The sequence below is a fragment of the Hordeum vulgare genome, chromosome 5H (genome assembly GCF_904849725.1).
Source record: "Hordeum vulgare subsp. vulgare chromosome 5H, MorexV3_pseudomolecules_assembly, whole genome shotgun sequence".
In the NCBI taxonomy this organism is placed as follows: domain Eukaryota; kingdom Viridiplantae; phylum Streptophyta; class Magnoliopsida; order Poales; family Poaceae; genus Hordeum; species Hordeum vulgare.
This window is the reverse complement of record NC_058522.1, coordinates 69,832,226-69,850,839: the sequence shown is the minus strand read 5'-3', so window position 1 is coordinate 69,850,839 and position 18,614 is coordinate 69,832,226. Positions and strand designations below refer to the sequence as shown.

The following is an 18,614-nucleotide window of genomic DNA, read 5'->3' as shown; positions in this document are numbered from 1 at the left end:
TCGCTTCCCCGTCTTTTGCTAGCCTTCACCTGTACTAAGCGGACTGACTGCTTGTGCATCCAAAATCCTTGAAACCAGTTGCGCCATATGAGTCCACCATACCTACCTATATGCGGTATTCTTGTGTCGTCCTAAGTAAATTTGCATGTGTCGTGTTCTAAATTTTCAAATAAATATTTTGTTTTGTATGCCCGAATGGCTCATGTTGTGACTAGGGGCTATCAGTATCTTCCATGCTAAGTAGGTTATTCTCAAGATATGTGTTGATTCACTATCATTCACGAGAAAGTGGCTGGTAACCGGGATGCCCAGTTCCATGCTCAGAGTCAAATCAAATTTAATGAAACAGAACTCCCCCAAGAGTGTTGTTTGTATGGACGCTACCCATGGATTCGGCCCGCCGTGGAGTGTGATCAATTGGTGGAGGGGAAGTTAAAACTTTACTTTTCTATTTGGGAACCGCCTATAATGTATTTAGCATGGAAGATATTGAGATCTCTTAGTTGTTACGTTGACAATGAAAGCATACCACCCAAAAAATTAATTTATCTCTGTTTTAATGCTCAAGCTCTAGCACCTCTGCAAATCAATGCTCCCCTCTGAGAAGGGCCTGTCTATTTTACTTTTCTGTTGAGTCGTCCCCTTCTCATAAAAGCACCAACTATAGAAAGCATAATTGTCATTCTGAGTGTAATGTGCATTGTCCCAAAGCACTACATTGTCTTCTGCATGATTGTGATATTGCTTATTCTGAATTGTTTATTTCTAGTCTCCTTTAAAACTCCGAAGGAGCGTCTGCATTTATGTTTTGCTTCATTGATGGGGGCTAGGGAGATACCACTCTAGTATATCCAAGTCATGTGCATTGTGATCTCGTTATGCTTTTCAGTTACACATTATTCATTCTTAGTTGTTTGAAACTCTTCACATGATCGAAGGATTGCTTCGTTCATTGTCTTTGTAGCATTACTTCAATACTTGTTGGACTTGTTTGTAGTGCATGCTTATATACTTCTTATGAAGCAAAAGAGTTTGTCAAGTTTTCTTTGTCGCGTTTAGTTCGTTGAACTGAATTGCTTGAGAACAAGCAATATGCTAAGCTTGGGGGAGTTGATACATCCCAAACGTATCGACTTTTCCAAACACTTTTGCTATTGTTTTGGCCTCATTCTTGCATGATTTGAATGAAACTAACGTGGACTGACGTTGTTTTCAGCACAGCTGCCTGTATGGTTTTCTTGTGTGCAGGAAAATGGATATTTAGACGTCCCGGAAAATTCCCAGAAAAATAGAGAAAATCCACGCACCGGGAGGGACCATGGGCCAAAAGATGGGCTAGAGGGGAGCCATAGGGCCCCCAGGCGACCTGCTAGCGCGGCCTGCCCCCTGGTCGTGCCGGGAGGCTGCCTAGATGGGGCCCACCCCCTCTGGTGCCCTACTCTGGCTCCTATTATTACCCGTGACGAGGAAATTCCAGAACATAAGTCGTTTTGCAAGTTATCGACGCGGAGCCGCCGCCACCCTCGGTTCTTCTTCTGGAGAGCTAATCTGGAGGCTGTTATGGCCTCCGGAGAGGGGAAATCGTCGCCATCGTCATCACCATCACCACTCCATCATCCTTCCATGGCTTCTCCCATCATGTGTGAGTAATTCCCTGCTGTAGGTGAAGGGGTGGGAGAGATTGGATGAGTTAGATCATGTAATAGTTCGTCGGATTGTTGGGGGCATGTTGCCTATCATCTACTATGGTGTTTACCATCTTTGCTACTACTTGTTACTCTTAATGCTTGTCACTTTGGGCCTGAGTGCCATGATTTCAGATCTGAATACCTTATGTTTTCATGAATATATTTGTGTTCTCGATCCTATCTATGAGTAGTATGCACCTATTATAGTCCGGAACCGGCGATCCCAATGATGACAGCTTGGGACACCAAAGGGGATGGGCTATAGTTTGAGGATTCCATGTATCCATTGATTGCTAATGCTTTGTTCTAGTGCTCTTTGACAGGAGCACCCTAATATCCATAAGTTCTATTTGTCCCCGTTGATAGCGGGATGTGGTAGGACAAAAGATGTCGTGCAAGTTCTTATTGCAAGCACGTACGACTACCTCAGGATACATGCCTAATGTTTGATATATGCCTAGGTGATCATTACTTTTCTATGTGCCTTGCCCCAAGTTAAATACATGATATCTATCATCCATGACCAACCATCCATCTCCTTAGCCTATAGTGTTTTAATCCTGCTGGTCACAAGTAGTTTTTCTTTCGCCGTTTCACTTTCGTTGCTTTGCCACTATTATTTCCGTTCCCACTATCACTTCCATATCACCGTTGCTACTAATATTTTGTTGCCAAGCAAATATCTTTCAGGTACGGTTGAATTGACAACTCAACTGTTAAAGCTTACAAATATTCGTTGGCTCTCCTTGTGTCGAATCAATAAATTGGATTAACTGACCCGCGAAGACTGTTGCGGTCCCTACACTTATGGGTTATCAGCGAGGAGCCGGGAGGCGGCCAGGCAATCGGGCAGCTGGGCAGCCTGCCAGCAGGATGGTAGCCGTCAGGCAGCCGGGCAGAAAACTGGCAGCAGGCTAAGCTGCCGGCTCAGGAGCCGGCCAAAGCAGGCCATGCAACCGGCCATGCACGCATGCATGTAGCCATGCACACGGCCAACATGCATGTGCCCATTTACGTAGGCATGCATGGTTCGCTTGTTTTCCTTGGGCAGCTAGCTAGCTAGGAAACGGCGCAGTCGGCAAGGCACGCGGGAGGAGTGCACGACCACGGCACACGGGGCAGGCACAACCGTAGCGAACGAGGAGGATGGGCACGGGACGCAGCCAAACGGCCGCGCGGACTCAGAGGAGCCGTAGCAGGGGGATTTTTTTCACTTTTTTGATCCTAGGGTACAAGTTAATCACGCAACGAACTCGTTTGGAAAGAATTTCACGTTTTGACCCTTTTTTGAAACACCATAGGCCGTGGCGTTGCATCCCTGTTATGAAACGTCATCTATTGTGGCGTTGCAGACGTTCGTTGAAACGTCTGTCTAATGTGGCGGTGCAGACCTGAGGTGAAACGCCTGTCTAATGGGGCGTTGCAGACCTGAGGTGAAACGCCAGTAGCTATGACGTTTCTTGCCTTTATATTCTGCCACCCCGACCCCCTCGCCCACCAACCACCATTTCTCCTCTCCTCTTGTTCTTGTTAGCACGAAAAAGCTCTCCCTTGTCCTCAAGATCCCCCCCCTTCGATCTCCCTCCTCCCTCAACCTTTTAGTAGGTTCTTTGGGGCAAATCGAAGAGGCCGGTAAGCTCCTGCAATCCCTCCAATTATTTTTTGCAATGATTTTCTATTTGTGTAGATTTTTTTTGCACTAGGTGTTCTATTTATGTTGCATTGTATTGGTTGGTTTCTTATTATTGAGGAGATTTAGTGTTATGGTTAGGGTTATGCCTAGTTTGGTTGGACAAGGGTAAAGGTTAGTGTTAGGTTTTGTGTTATGCCTAATTTGGATTGACAAGGTTTAGGGTTAGGGCTTGTGTTAATGCCTAATTTGGATGGAAATGGTTAAGGTAATGTTTTGTTAGTTGTTTTGTTATACTTAGAATTGGCGACCTTCTGCGCAAGGAAAAGATAATGACATGTTAATATGCTAACAAAGGTACGACAAAACAAAGGTTAACAAGGCATCAAACCTGCAGAGTAGTTCTAACAAGTCCGTCCGTTTGTGGACATAGGGCACGGCCAAGGACCACGTTACTCTCGTTGATACATGTCCATAGCTCCATGCCCTGGATAAAACACATGTGACATACCACCCACGAATAAATGACATTTGTTTATATTTTAAAGGAGGGACGTACCACTCGATCATGGAGAGGACCATAGTCAAGATGCGCTCCAACTGTCTCCCTAATTGAATTGTTCAATGCAACATCAGCAGCCTCACTCGGCAGTAAGTCCAAGCAATCGGAACGAGTCCAGGCAGCCTTATGGATAACTCTGTACTCTATAGGCATCCACTCCAAATGCCTTAAGTATGCCGCCTCGTCAGTGTCGGGTGTTTCATCATTTTCAACTCGATGTTGTCTCTGAGCATTCCACGTGTCCACCCAAGTCATGTGGTGCTCCTCCCAATTGATGATAGTCTTATTGCTTTGCCGGTTTGTCCTACAAAGCATTAGAATACTACATCAGTTTCATTTTTTCATGTTAGACATTGATCAACAGGACAAACACGTGATACAAAAGACTCACTTATGTAGCTTCACACTTGTCTCGACGTAATCCGGCGGGGTGCGTTGTTGTACCCCGAACTGCTTTGAAACGCGATGAGGAAGATGCCACTCCACCGCATAAAAGCATATCATCGGGCACCGCACACGCCAAAGATGCTGGTCACGAAGGCACATGTTTCTCAGAGGGAACTGCCTAAGTACCGTGTACGGCCTCCAATTAACCTACATAACAACAAGTCACTCAACCATCCATGAAAAAAAATCAGCAAATTTGATAAAGCATTTACCTGTTCGTAAGTTAGCATGTCAAGCTCGCTTATGTATGCCTTATACCGCCCCATAGCCACGATACTCGTCCATTGGACATTAGCCCATCTGTATGCGATACTGGGGTATCGCTCCTCATCCCCGTCAAACGGGTACTTCCAGGGTTCTTCCGGAGCAAGGCTGAAGTTCCAGCCAACAGGGATACGCTCCCACATCCAAACTTGTAGGGCCCAGACGAAACCTCCAAGATAGGAGGTCGGCTTACTCCTCATACATGCTCCATCCAACTACAGATTTAATAAAATGAAAATGCATCATATCCCACTGAATAAAATGAAAATGCATGATATTAAGCCATACCTGACGGTACAAGAAGGCTAGTGCCGCCGAACCCCAACTCCACTTAACATCCCAGTCACGAAGAGGATCCAAGAACATCCATGAGGTTGTGTCCCCATTGCCATCCGGAAACACCACTTGGGTCAAAAGATTCCAGAGATAAGCTCTCGCGAACCTCTCCACAACAAGCGGACTAGCATCCTTTGGGCATATGTGAAAATGTCTCTGAATCCAAGAGAACAACACACCGGATGGCCTAGGATCCTTCCTAGTTTCATCAGTCCATGGCTCGGGTTCAACACCAACCAATGCTGCAACCCGTTGTCGCCACCCGGCGGCCCTAACCTTCCCTGTAAGAGCCCTGCCCTCGATAAGAAGCCCCGTGATCATAGCAATATCCTCCAAGGTTATGCTCATCTCACCAAGAGGAAGGTGAAAAGAGTGCGTCTCCAGCCTCCAACGATCTGTAAGTGTTGTTAGGGCCATGGCGTTCAACCATGGTGGTGTGCCTTTAAAGTTGAGCACAAATTGAAGAAGATCCATGCTTCTTAAATAAGGCTCGTAACGAGGGTCATATACAAGAGTTTCATTCGGGTTGTGCCCCCTCAAACGAAGTAGTGGAGGAACCTAAACAAACAAATGCATAATTTGTTAATTGACTCAACTTGTCAAAATATAAAAATCATGGAGTATATAAAAATAATCATCAACACAATCATAATTACCTCTCCTCTTTCAACTAGCACCGCACGATGCTTCTCCTCGTAGTACTCATCAAGACCCAGATATTTATCGGGCCGAAACATCCTACATAATATGAACAAAATTCTTACGGGCCTCTTCGAATAATATGAACTAAACCTAGGCATCAACCTAATGCGAATAATATGAACAAAACCTAGGTTATACATATATCCACCAAAAACTACACCTAGACACACCATAAACTACACCTATTAACAATCACAAAATAAATTTTACTTCAAAACATACGTACACCTAGTGCAAAAAAAATCTACACAAATAGAAAATCGTTGCAAAAACTAATTGGAGGGATTGGAGGAGCTTACCGGCCTCTTCGATTTGCCCCAAAGAACCAACAAAACGGTTGGGGGAGGAGGGAGATCGAAAGGGGGGATCTAGAGGAGGAGGGAGAGCTTTTTCGTGGAGGAAGAAGGAAAGAACTAGAGGTGGACGAAGGGGCGCGCGGGGAAGTTACTTATGAGGCCTGCAACGCCAGCCACGTTGGCGTTTTTGTTAAGGCCTGCAACGTCCAGTAGACTGGCGTTGCACATGAGGCCTGCAACGTCTAGTAGACTGACGTTTGGCATAAGGCCTGCAACGCCACGATTTCTGGCGTTTTCAAAAGGGTCAGAACGTGAAATTCTTTCGAAACGAGTTCATTGCATGATTAACTTACACCCCTAGGATCAAAACAGTGAAAAAACCCTAGCAGGGCGGGGCTGGAGAAAGCCAGTAGACCGCACGAAGGGGGAGCCGCTGGGGTGCGCTGGAGGCCAGGCAAGCAACCGGTCGGGCGGTCCATGATGTGGAAGCACGGAGGCCGGGGCGCGAGGTCGGGGGAAGCGCTCGCAGGCGGAGGTCGACTGAGGGCGATGCACAGGCGGGCCGTTGGTGGTAAGGACTCGGTCGATGTGGAGGCACACGTCGTTGACGAGTGGGATGAGCACAACAGCGAGGGTGTGGCATTGCGCGCATTCGCCCCGGGGGCGTGTTGATGTCGAGTCTAGAGCATCGCCGAGAGACGGCGCCGGCGTGGTGGTGATGATGACGAGGAGGGTCCCGCCTGAACCGCGGTTCCAGTAGCATCTAGCCCCATGGTGGGTGCCAACTATCGTCGCTTTCTCACGACAAATGTCATGGGTAGGCTAATCGAGGTGAGAGCAAGGCTGTCGTGGTGGATTCGGGATGGGTTAGGGTAGTAGCACGCGATGGTTTACCCAGGTTAGGTGCTCTCTAGTGAGATAATACCCCTACTCCTGCATGTATGTATATGAGGTATATCGGCAGTACAAGGTTGCTCTTGGAGCTGTATTGGAGAGGAGAGCCGTGGGCTTCTGCCTCATACATGAGTGTGTGTGGGATGGGAGAGAGTGAGGCCATAAAAGGATGAGAGGGCAGCCAAAAGGGGACCTCCCATACGTGGTGGCCATGAGACCCCTTGTATGGGTGTGTGGCTTGGTATGTAAGCTAAAGTGGGTAGCTTACATACCAAGCTGCTTGAGATGTAAGCTACCATGGATAGCTTGGTAGCTTACATCTCAAGCTATGTGTAGCTTCAAAGCTAGGCTATGTTTGTCCCCTGTGGCACTTTATAAACCAGCGGCCAAGGGACAAGTTACATTATAGATGAAGTTGCGTGACGTTGGCCGTCTCGACCACGCGTGTCCGATGTTGACTCTGGGTAGCCGGCTGGTCGGAGCAGCCGACCGCGGGTGGGTATCGGAGCAGCCGGCCCGGGCGGGCATGCACCCTGTCCGACTCACCGTCTTTAGGGTACCCTGGGGTCAACCCCCCGACAATCTATGATCACAATATAAGGTCGTTATCACATAGATGGTACGCCATCCAGACCTCCGTCCCCAAGTTTTGTGGCGTGGTTGATATGTTGGAGGAAGGTGGTCATTGCACGAGGTAGAGGAAGTGATCGTAAGTTTTGCTTCTTTTCGCTCAACTTGTTGATTGACTCGTTCATTCATTCAATATTGCTATACATGTTGTGTAGCCCGCACACGCTATCATGATGTACCATAAAGGAGTAACCATTTATGTGCATGCACTGTTGAATGAAGCTGAGGGTACAGTATGTGTGGGACAACAATATACGTTCGTGAAAAACTTGGGACAACAATATACGTTCATGAAAAACTTGTTGAATATCCATTTAATCTCGTTGAATTAGAATTATTATTGTACTAGACTTACTTGCGTTAATTTCTATCCGTACTTTGACGATATAAGTCGTGTTTACATGAATTTCGTTCGATTAGTTAAAACTCGACTTAAAATATATGCGTACAGCATGGAAAGACCGGCTCGCATATTCGTGTGTTCGAACTAGTTTTCTCTCGTTTGTGGGCGGATGTCGGAACAAATCTGCGTGATGCCCTTAAAGCTGTAGCAAACTTTTAGAGTTAATAGCACCCAGGTCTACAAACTTGACGAGTTTGTAAATTGTTGTGTTAAGCATACTGATCTAGATTATCTCATTCAATCACACAAACTGCTTACGGAGATGCACTGTCTTGTGAACGAGAAAAAACAACAAAAAGAGGTAAACGGCAGGGTTGTGCCATTTGACTGATCCGTTGGATGCCTTCTCCTCGTAGTATCATCCCTTGTTATTTTTTTAACATAGTACATATGTAAATGTTTATATATATGTACATACGTTCATTTCTATGAATGTATACATGCACACCCTATTTTTATGAACATCTTCGCAAGATTGAGCCGACATATCATCTTGAAATTTACGGAGTCATTGTAGTCACCTCGTCGTCGACAAAATGTCTCCTTCCACTAAATGCGCATCGTAGAAAATTTTGAAATAAATTCAGAAATAAATGCGAGCACGAGGATTGAACTTTGATGGACTGAAGATACTACAGTCTCTTTAACCATCCAATCACAGGTTGGTTCATGACTCCCCATTGCTATGTAATGTTGATCCATTCTAAGCCCACATACTTGCAATTTGGTTGTATAATGTGTGATTGTGCGATGACATGCCCTTCCTTTGATTTTTCCCCGTGGCAGGTTCGGTTGTCATGGCAGCGCTTTTGAGTCGTGCCTTGTTTGCTTCCTTGTTGCTGCCATGGTAGCGCTTTTGCTAGGCGTCATTGTAGCCGGAGTTGGGACGCTGACATCCCCTCCTTGAAACATGGCTTGCCCCTAATATGGTGGATTTGAAAAGTGTTCCTTCAACCTGTTGGCATCCTCTCATTTTGCATCGAGAACGACTTGATTAGACCAACGAATAAGTAGTTGCTCGTGCCGTCCAAAAGGGTTCTACGCTAGCGGCTTGTCGTGATTTCCATTGGGATGAGTATCGCACCTGATAGCTAGGGAAGCTCAGGAGTTGCCACTATACCTCAGGTATGAGCTAGCCTGAGTTGGGTAACATGGAAAACATTGTGTACTTACATTGGATCCATCTCACAGTTCAGGTCTGTATACCACAGGATTGATAGCTTGCAGAACTTTGAAGGGGGCAAAGTATCTCAATGAAACCTTGTGATTGGCCCGTCGCTCTATCGATGTTTGGTCGTACTAATGTAGTTTGACAAAGACTCGATCACTAGGCTGGAAGTGCATGGTGACCACCACAAGGATATAGTTGAACTTGTTGGATTGGGGCAATCCGTCAATAAAGTTCATCGTGACCACTTTCCAAACTCCTTCTCATAATGGTAACGATTCGGAAAGTCTTGGGTATTTCACCCTCTCGGGTTTTCCCTATTGACAGACATCACATGATTGCACATAATTCTCGAAACACGCATTCGCCCCCCTCCCCACCCCCCCCCCCCCCCCTTTATAGATAAAGGCACAAACCGCACAAAGTACACAACTGAACGATACATGATGGTGAGATGACCCTCATACAAAGCAGATCCTAGGCTAGCCGGACCGCGAAGGAGAACAACAACGCTACCGAAAGAGAATACAGGAAGAATGGAGCACAATCACGAAACACCGTAGGACCCCTAAACTCCTAGACAACGCCCCCAAGAGGGAGAACGGCGCAGAGCGTCATCGCTGCCTAGCCCCACCGGGCAAGGGTCTTCACCCGGAATCCTGACGCGGAGAGGGGATCCACAGCGACGTCTTCAAGAAGAGAACGACTCCCCCAAGCGTCGTCGTCGCCGGCGCAAAAGCGCGGAGCTTTCGCTCGACACCCGATCCAAAGTCACCGCGGCCCTAGGGCAGGCGTTGCATGCCCATACCCCAGATCCAGATCTGGGCGACGTCCAGCAGAGGACGCGCCCGAGCCACCAACTGCTACCCCTCTCGTCGCCCGCACTAACCAAGAAGGAAGCCACCACCGCCGACATGGCGCCCGCCGGAGAGCCAACCAAGCGACCCACCCTCCGGAGCCGCCGCTCCGGCATCAATGTCCAGGACCCCACCCACTGCCCACACCACAGAGTACCAGCCATGGTAAGAAGAACGAAAGTCCACATCTTTCACTCCTAGCCCGGCATGAGCCACGGAGGTTAGTCCGGCGCCACCACAGTAGGGGCCCAGCCCTGTGTAACCAGCCAATCCCGGTGGACTAGGGAAGACACACCTCCGTGATTCCCGACGGCCGTCGCCGAGTACACTTGGACAACGCCATATCCGTGGCCCTCGGCTCCGTGTTGTTCGACACTACCATGAAGTCCCTACCACCACCAATGACCACCCTACCAACGGAGGGAGGGACCTCGCCACGCGGGTACATCCCGGATCGAGCCTAATCACACCTACCCGGAGTAGCAACTCCGACACGCCTCGGGCCCCGATCAGATCCTCCCGAGCACGCGCCCCGGTCATAGCCATTCTAGACTGGGGAGAAGGAGGATCACATCCGCCACGCTGCACCGTCGGTGGGGGCACGGACACCACAGAGTGCCGCCGCCCCCACGAACCTGCTCCACCTGCACCCCGGTCAAGCCGGTCACCGCGGCCATACCGCCGGACCCTCCCGACAGGGCACACCAACACGCGGCACCACCACCGGCAACCGAAGCCACCGGCGATGGCCGGCCGGCGCCACCACAGCCCGCGTCGCCCAGGAGACAGCGGACGGAGGAGCCCCCGATGCAGATCCGGCATGGTCCACCACCGCCGCCCCAAGCACGCCCCACCACCCCGGGACCTCCAGTAGCGTCCAGCAACAACCGTCACCACCGAACCTCGCCGGGCCACCACGGCCGGCCCCCACCTCCGTCCAAGACCCACAACGGCCGCCGACCCCGCGCCGCCCACGGCTCCCAACGCCAGATCTGGCGCAGGCAACCGCAAGCACGCCCCTGCATCGAGCAGCCCGACGTGCCACGAAGCCACCTGTCGCCGTCATCGGCAGAGACCCGCCGCGCCGCCGTGACCCAACAACCGCGGCGCCCTGGCCCATGGACGCGACCCACACCGGCGCCACAGGCAAGGGACGAGGAGGCCCGCCGCCGCCAGCGCTGGCCAGGCTTTGCCTGGGCGCACTCTGTGGCGGTGGCGGGGGAGGAAGGTGGCGGGGGGAGGGGAAGAGGCCGCCGGCGGCTAGGGTTCCCTCCCGTCGCCTGCGGGGGCAACACGGGAGGGGAGCGAGTGTATCTTCATGATTGCACATAGTTGCGGGTGTGATCTTTCATCTTGGGCCAAGCAAACAGGTGACTCGTGTGATGGTAGGTGACAGGGAACCTGAGTGACCATTGACTGAACTGTCATGGAAAGCTCGAAGTATTTTCTACTGTAATTTCGGCGCTCCTGTGAGCCACAACCTATTTCTAAAATACAATAGTCCATTAGAGATAGAAAATCTTGTGTTTTCGATCGTGTTTAATTGCTAGTGATACGTCTCCAACGGATCGATAATTTATGAATTATTCATGTCATATTTACCCAAGTTTTATATGGTTTTGATGCACTTTCATATGATTTAAATGGAATTAACCTGGACTAACATTGTTTTCAACAGAATTACCATGGTGTTGTTTTTCTACAGAAAATAAAAGTTCTCAGAATTGAACAAAACTTTTCGGTGATTTTTTATGGAAGAAAAGAGGCCCATGGAGCACCGGAGGGAAGACAGGGGTGGTCGAGGAGGCCACAAGCCCAGGGGTGTGCCCCTCGAGCTTGTGGGCCCCTCGGGCATCCCCCTGACATGAACTCAACACTAAAAAATCTTATAAATCCTAGAAACCTTAAAACTAAACCTAGAACTTCCGCCCCGTCTTCACAAGCATGTGGTCCAAAGCGATCTCATTTGGAGCCCTTTTCTGGCACTCTGTTGGAGGGGGAAATCATCATCGGAGGCAATCTTCATGATCCCGGTGGTCTCCATGTCGAGCAGGGAGTAGTTCACGCTCGGGGCTTAGGGTATGTATCAGTAGCTATGTGTTTCATCTCTCTCTCTCTCCCATGTTCTTGAGATGGAACGATCTTGATGTATCATGGACTTTGTAAATATAGTTGGATCATATGGTGTTCTTACCTTGCTATCTTGATGTGATGAATTGATTATTTCCCTCTGAGGTTTTGTTATGTTGGATTGGATTTGAGAACACTTGATATATGTCTTGCATGGGGATACCCTAGTGACAATGGGGTATTCTATTGAGTCACTTGATATATGTTATGGTCATCAACTAGCGGATTCCCGTAACATTAGGGTGATCTATGCACATAGGTTGATGCACGTTTTTGTCCTACTTTATCCGATACAAATCTTTGTTGGGGAACGATGCATGGGAAACAAAAAAATTCCTACGCACACGCAATACCTATCCATGGTGATGATCATCTACGAGAGGGGAGAGTGAATCTACATACCCTTGTAGATCACTAAGTGGAAGCGTATATAACGCGTTTTATGTAGTGGAACGTCTTCACGGTCCAAATCGCAGCCCGTCCCGCGAACTCATCACGATCCGTCCCGCGATCCCATCACGATCCATCCCGATCAAGTGCCGAACGGACGGCACCTCCGCGTTCAACACACGTACAGCACGATGACGATCTCCGTCTTCTTGATCCAGCAAGAGGGGCGGAGAGGTAGATGAGTTCTCTAGCACGGCGGCATGGTGGCGGTGGTGGTGAACTAATCCAACAGGGCTTCACCTAAGCACCGCCGAACTAGACTAGAGGAGAAACCGATCTAGATGAAGTAGAGGGAGTACGTGGCAATTAGGGTTAGCACTCACCTCTAGAACCTCTAGTATATATAGGAGGAGGAGAGGAGAGGAGGCATCCTTGGCCTCCAGTCCAAGGAGGTTCGGCCGAACCACAAGGGAGGTGGAATCCTATTAGGACTCCTTCCTAATTTGGCCTTTTTGCTATTTTCCTTTATCCTTTTCGCATGAGATCTTGAGAGAAACTTATGCCAGCCCACCAAGGGTTTATCCACCTCCTCTCATAGCCTATGAGCATCTTGGTTCGTCACACCCCTCCCGGTGGTCCCCCGCACCCTCCCGGCACTCCCGGTACACTACCGATGAGCCCGAAACTTTTCCGATGACCGAAACTGGACTTCTTATATATCAATCTTTACCTCCGGACCATTCCGGAGCTCCTCGTGACATCCTAGATCTCATCCAGGACTCCGAACAACCTTCGGTCACCAACACATATAACTCAACTATACCGAAACGTCACTGAACCTTAAGTGTGCAGACCCTGCGAGTTCGAGAGCTATGCAGACATGAGCTGAGACACTCCACGATCAATAAACAATACCGGGACGTGGATGTCCATATTGGCTCCTATATATTGTACGAAGATCTCAATCGATTGAACCTCTATGTCAAGGATTTAGTTAATCTCGTACGCTATTCCCTTTGTCCTTCGGTATGCTAAGTTTTCCTAATGACATGCAGAAAACAGTAGCAATAAACTAACAAGATCATATGCTACGTTTATAGTTTGGGTCTTGTCCATCACATCATTTTCCTAATGATGTGATCCCGTTATCAAGTGACAACACTTGTCTATGGATAGGAAACCTTAACCATCCTTGACCAACGAGCTAGTCAACTAGAGGCTCACTAGGGACAGTGTGTTGTCTATGTATCCACACATGTATTTGAGTTTCCAATCAAGACAATTCTAGCATGGATAACAAACGATTATCATGAATAAGGAAATATAATAATAACCAATTTATTATTGCCTCTAGGGCATATTTCCAACAGTCTCCCACTTGCACTAGAGTTAATAATCTAGTTCACATCACTATGTGATTGCAATGAACCTAACACCCATACAGTTATGGGGTTTGATCATATCTTGCTTGTGAGAGAGGTTTTTAGTTAATGGGTCTGAACCTTGCAGATCTGTGTGTGCTTTACAAATATCTATGTCATCCTATAGATGCTGCTACCACGCGCCATTTGGAACTATTGCAAATGACTGCTCCACTATACGAATCCGGTTTACTACTCAATGTCATCTGAATTAGTGTCAAAGCTTGCATCGACGTAACCCTTTATGACGAACTCCATAATCACCTCCATAATCGAGAAAAATTCCTTAGTCCACTAGTTACTAAGGATAACTTTTAACCGTTGTTCAGTAATCCATTCTGGATCACTTCTGTAACCCTTGACAGATTAATGGCAAGGCACAGATCAGGTGTGGTACACAGCATAGCATACTATAGACCTACGACTAATGCATAGGGGACGGACTTCGTCCTTTCTCTTTCTTCTGTCGTGGTCAGGTTTTGAGTCTCACTCAAATTTGCACCTTACAACATAGCCAAGAACCCCTTCTTTGCCGATCTATTTTGAACTCCTTCAAAAACTTGTCAAGGCATGCATTTCTTTGAAAGTTTTTATCAAGCGTCTTGATCTATCTCTATAGATCTTGATGCTCATTGTTCAAGTAGATGAATGCAGGTTTTCATTTGAAAAACTCTTTTCAAACAACCCTATATGCTTTTTTAGAAATTCTACATCATTTCCAATCATCAATATGTGAACCACATATACTTATCAGAAATTGTATAGTGCTCCCACTCACTTTCTTGGAAATACAAGTTTCTCATAAACTTTGTATAAAACCAAAAGCTTTGATCACTCATCAAAGTACTTATTCCAACTCTGAGATGCTTGCTCTAGTCCATAGAAGGATCGCTGGAGCTTGCATACTTGTTAGCATCCTTAGGATCGACAAAACCTTCTTGTTGTATCACATACAACCTTTCCTCAAGGAAACCGTCGAGGAAACAATGTTTTCACATCCTATGTGGAATATTTCATAAATAATGCAGAAACTGCTAACATAATTACAATAGACTTTTAGCATCGCTGCGAGTGAGAAAGTCTCATCATAGTCAACTCTTTGAACTTGTCGGAAACATCTTTGCGACAAGTCGAGCTTTATTAATGGTAACTTTTCACCATCATCGTCTGTCTTCCTTTTAAATATGAATCCGTACTTAATAGTCTTACGACCATCAAGTAGTTCTTCCAAAGTCTACACTTTGTTTTCATACATGGATCCTCTCTCGGATTTCATGGCCTCCAGCCATTCGCCGGAATCCGGGCCCACCATCGCTTCTCATTAGCTTGTAGGTTCATTGTTGTCCAACAACATGACCTCTAAGACAGGGTTACCTTACCACTCTGTAGCAGTACGTGACCTTGTTGACCCACGAGGTTTGTAGTAACTTGATGTGAAGTTTCATGATCACTATCATTAGCTTCCACTTCAATTGGTGTAGGCGCCACATGAACAACTTCTTGCGCCCTGCTACACACTGGTTGAAGTGACGGTTCAATAACCTCATCAAGTTTCCACCATCCTCCCACTCAATTCTTTCGAGAGAAACTTTTCCTCGAGAAAGGACCCGTTTCTAGAAACAAACACTTTGGTTACAGATCTGAGATAGTAGGTATACCCAACTATTTTGGGTGTCCTATGAAGATGCATTTATCCGCTTTGGGTTCGAGCTTATCAGGCTGAAACTTTTTCACATAAGCGTCGTAGCCCCAAACTTTTAAGAAATGACAGCTTAGGTTTCTCCAAACCATAGTTCATATGTTGTGATCTCAATGGAATTACGTGGTGCCCTATTTAAAGTGAATGCGGTTGTCTCTAATGCCTAACCCAAAATGATATTGGTATTTCAATGAGAGACATCATAGTATGTGCTATATCCAATAGGGCGCGGCTATGATGTTCGGACACACCATTACACTATGGTGCCCCAGGTGGCATGAATTGCGAAACAATTTCCACATTGTCTTAACTGTTTACCAAACTCGTAACTCGGATATTCATCTCTTTGATCATATCGTAGACATTTTATCCTCTTGTCATGATGATCTTCACTCTGAAATAGCTTTGAACTTTTCAATATTTCAGACTTGTCATTCATCAAGCAAATACTCATGTATCTACTCAAATCGTGAGTGAAGTAAGAACATAATGATATCCACTTCGTGCCTTAGCACTCATTGGACTGCACACATCAAAATGTATTACTTCCAACAAGTTGCTTTCTTGTTCCATCTCACTCGAAAAACGAGGCCTTCAGTCATCTTTCCCATGTGGTATGATTTGCATGTCTCAAGTGATTCATAATAAAGTAAGTCCAAACGATCCATCTGTGTGGAGTTTCTTCATGCGTTTATACCAATAGGCATGGTTTGCATGTCTCAAACATTTCAAAAATGAGTGAGTACCAAGATCCATCAGCATGGAGCTTCTTCATGCATTTTATACCAACATGACTCAAGCGGTAGTGCCACGAGTAAGTGGTACTATCATTACTACTTTGTATCTTTTGGCATCAATATTATGACCATGTGTATCACTACGATCGATATTCAATAAACCATTGAAGGTATTTATTCAAGCAAATAGAATAACCATTATTCTCTTTAAATGAATAGTCGTATTGCAATCAACACGGTCTAATCATGTTCATTCTCAACGTAAACACCAAATAACAATTATTTAGGTTTAACACTAATCCCGATGGTAGTGGGAGCGTGTGATGTTTGATCACATCAACCTTGGAAACACTTCCAACACATATCGTCACCTCGCCTTTACCTAGTCTCCATTTATTTAGTAGCTTTTATTTCGAGTTACTAACACTTAGCAACCGAACCTGTATCTAATACCCTTGTGCTACTAGGAGTACTAGTAAAGTACACATCAATATCATGTATATCCAACATACTCCTATCGACTTTGCAAGCTTTCTCATCTACCAAGTATCTAGGATAGTTCCTCTTCAGTGACTATTCCCCTTATTACAAAAGCACTTAGTCTCGGGTTTGGGTTCAACCTTGGGTCTCTTCACCAGAGCAGCAACTGGTTTGCCATTTCATGAAGTATCCATTTTTCCCTTGCCCTTCTTGAAACTAGTGGTTTTACTAACCATCAACAATTGATGCTTCCTTTTGATTTCTACTTTCGCGGTGTCAAACAACGCGAATATCTCAAGGATCGTCATATATATCCCTGATATGTTATATTTCATCACGAAGCTCTAGTAGCTTGGTGGCAGTGACTTTGGAGAACCATCACTATCTCATCTAGAAGATTAACTCCCACTTGATTCAAGCGATTGTAGCACTCACACAATCTGAGAACATGCTCAACGATTGAGTTTTTCTCCCTTACTTTGTAGACAAAGAATCTTGTCGGAGGTCTCATACCTCTCAACAAGGGCACTAGCATGAAATCTCAATTTCATCTTCTTGGAACATCTCATATGTTCCGTGACGTTCAAAACATCTTCGGCGCCTCAATTCTAAGTCGTTAAGCATTACACACTGAACTATCACGTAGTCATCAAAACGTGTATGTGAGATGTTCGCGTCATCCACAGATGACGCTCGAGGTTCAACACACCGAGCGGTGCATTAAGGACATAAGCTTTCTGCGCAGCAATGAGGACAATCCTCAGTTTATGTACCTAGTCCGCATAATTGCTACTATCATCTTTCAACTAAATTTTCTCTAGGAACATATAAAATTTAGTAGAGCTACAACGCAAGCTACAACATTATTTGCAAAGACCTTTTGACTATGTTCATGTTAATTGAGTTTAGCTAATCATGTTACTAATAACTCCCACTCAAATAGACATCCCTCTAGTCATTCGAGTGGTGCATGATCCAAATCCACTAACTCAAGTCCGATCATCACGTGAGTTGAGTATAGTTTCAGTGGTGAACATTTCCATGTTGATCATATCAACTATATGATTCATGCTCGACCTTTCGGTCTTTTGTGTTCCGAGCCATGTCTGTACGTGCTAGGCTCGTCAAGTTTAACCCGAGTGTTCCGTGTGTGCAACTGTTTTGCACCTGTTGTATGTGAACGTTGAGTCTATCACACCCCATCATCATGTGGTGTCTTGAAATGATTAACTGTCGCAATGGTGCACAGTCAGGGAGAACACAATTTTATCTTGAAATTCTTAGTGAGTGATCACCTTATAATGCTACCGTCGTTCTAAGCAAAATAAGGTGCATAAAAGGATTAACATCGCATGTAATTCATAAGTGACATGATATGGCCATGATCTTGTGCTTCTTGATCTCCATCACCAAAGCACTGGCATGATCTTCATCGTCACCGGCGCCACACCATGATCTCCATCATTGTGCCGCCATCGAGGTTGACGTGCTATCTATGCTATTACTACAAAAGCTACTACCTAGCAATATAGCAAACGCTTGTGCAAGCACAACATTAGTTTAAAGACAACCCTATGGCTCCTGCCGGTTGCCATAGCATCGACGTGCAAGTCGATATATAACTATTACAACATGATCATTTCATATATCCAATATATCACATCATGTCTTTGGCCATATCACATCACATGCATACCCTGCAAAAACAAGTTAGACGTCCTCTAATTTGTTGTTCATGTTTTATGTCGTTGTTATGGGTATCTAGTATGATCGCATCTTACTTACGGAAAGCCACAACGGTGATATGCAAATTGCTATTTAACCTTCTCCAAGGACCCCCTCAGTCAAATTTGATTCAACTAAAGTTGAAGAAATAGACA

The 18,614-nt window shown here is 46.2% G+C and overlaps 1 protein-coding gene across 1 annotated transcript; it reads right to left on the bottom strand.

Moving 5' to 3' along the window:
- Positions 1-4,293: 4,293 nt before the first annotated feature.
- On the bottom strand, positions 4,294-5,473 carry LOC123400036 (protein MAIN-LIKE 1-like). The gene is made up of 2 exons (XM_045094431.1): positions 4,880-5,473; positions 4,294-4,806 (listed from the first exon to the last, which is right to left on the bottom strand). The coding sequence occupies exons 1-2, from the start codon at positions 5,399-5,401 to the stop codon at positions 4,432-4,434; spliced, it is 897 nt and encodes a 298-aa protein (XP_044950366.1). The 5' UTR covers positions 5,402-5,473; the 3' UTR covers positions 4,294-4,431.
- Positions 5,474-18,614: the final 13,141 nt, after the last annotated feature.

What these genes read in the sequence shown, in the direction of transcription:
- LOC123400036 (XM_045094431.1), bottom strand. Translation starts at nt 5,401, where the DNA reads ATGGATCTTCTTCAATTTGTGCTCAACTTTAAAGGCACACCACCATGG. An exon ending in TAGCCTTCTTGTACCGTCAG is followed by an intron (nt 4,807 to 4,879) that starts GTATGGCTTAAT and finishes TTAAATCTGTAG; the next exon opens with TTGGATGGAGCATGTATGAG.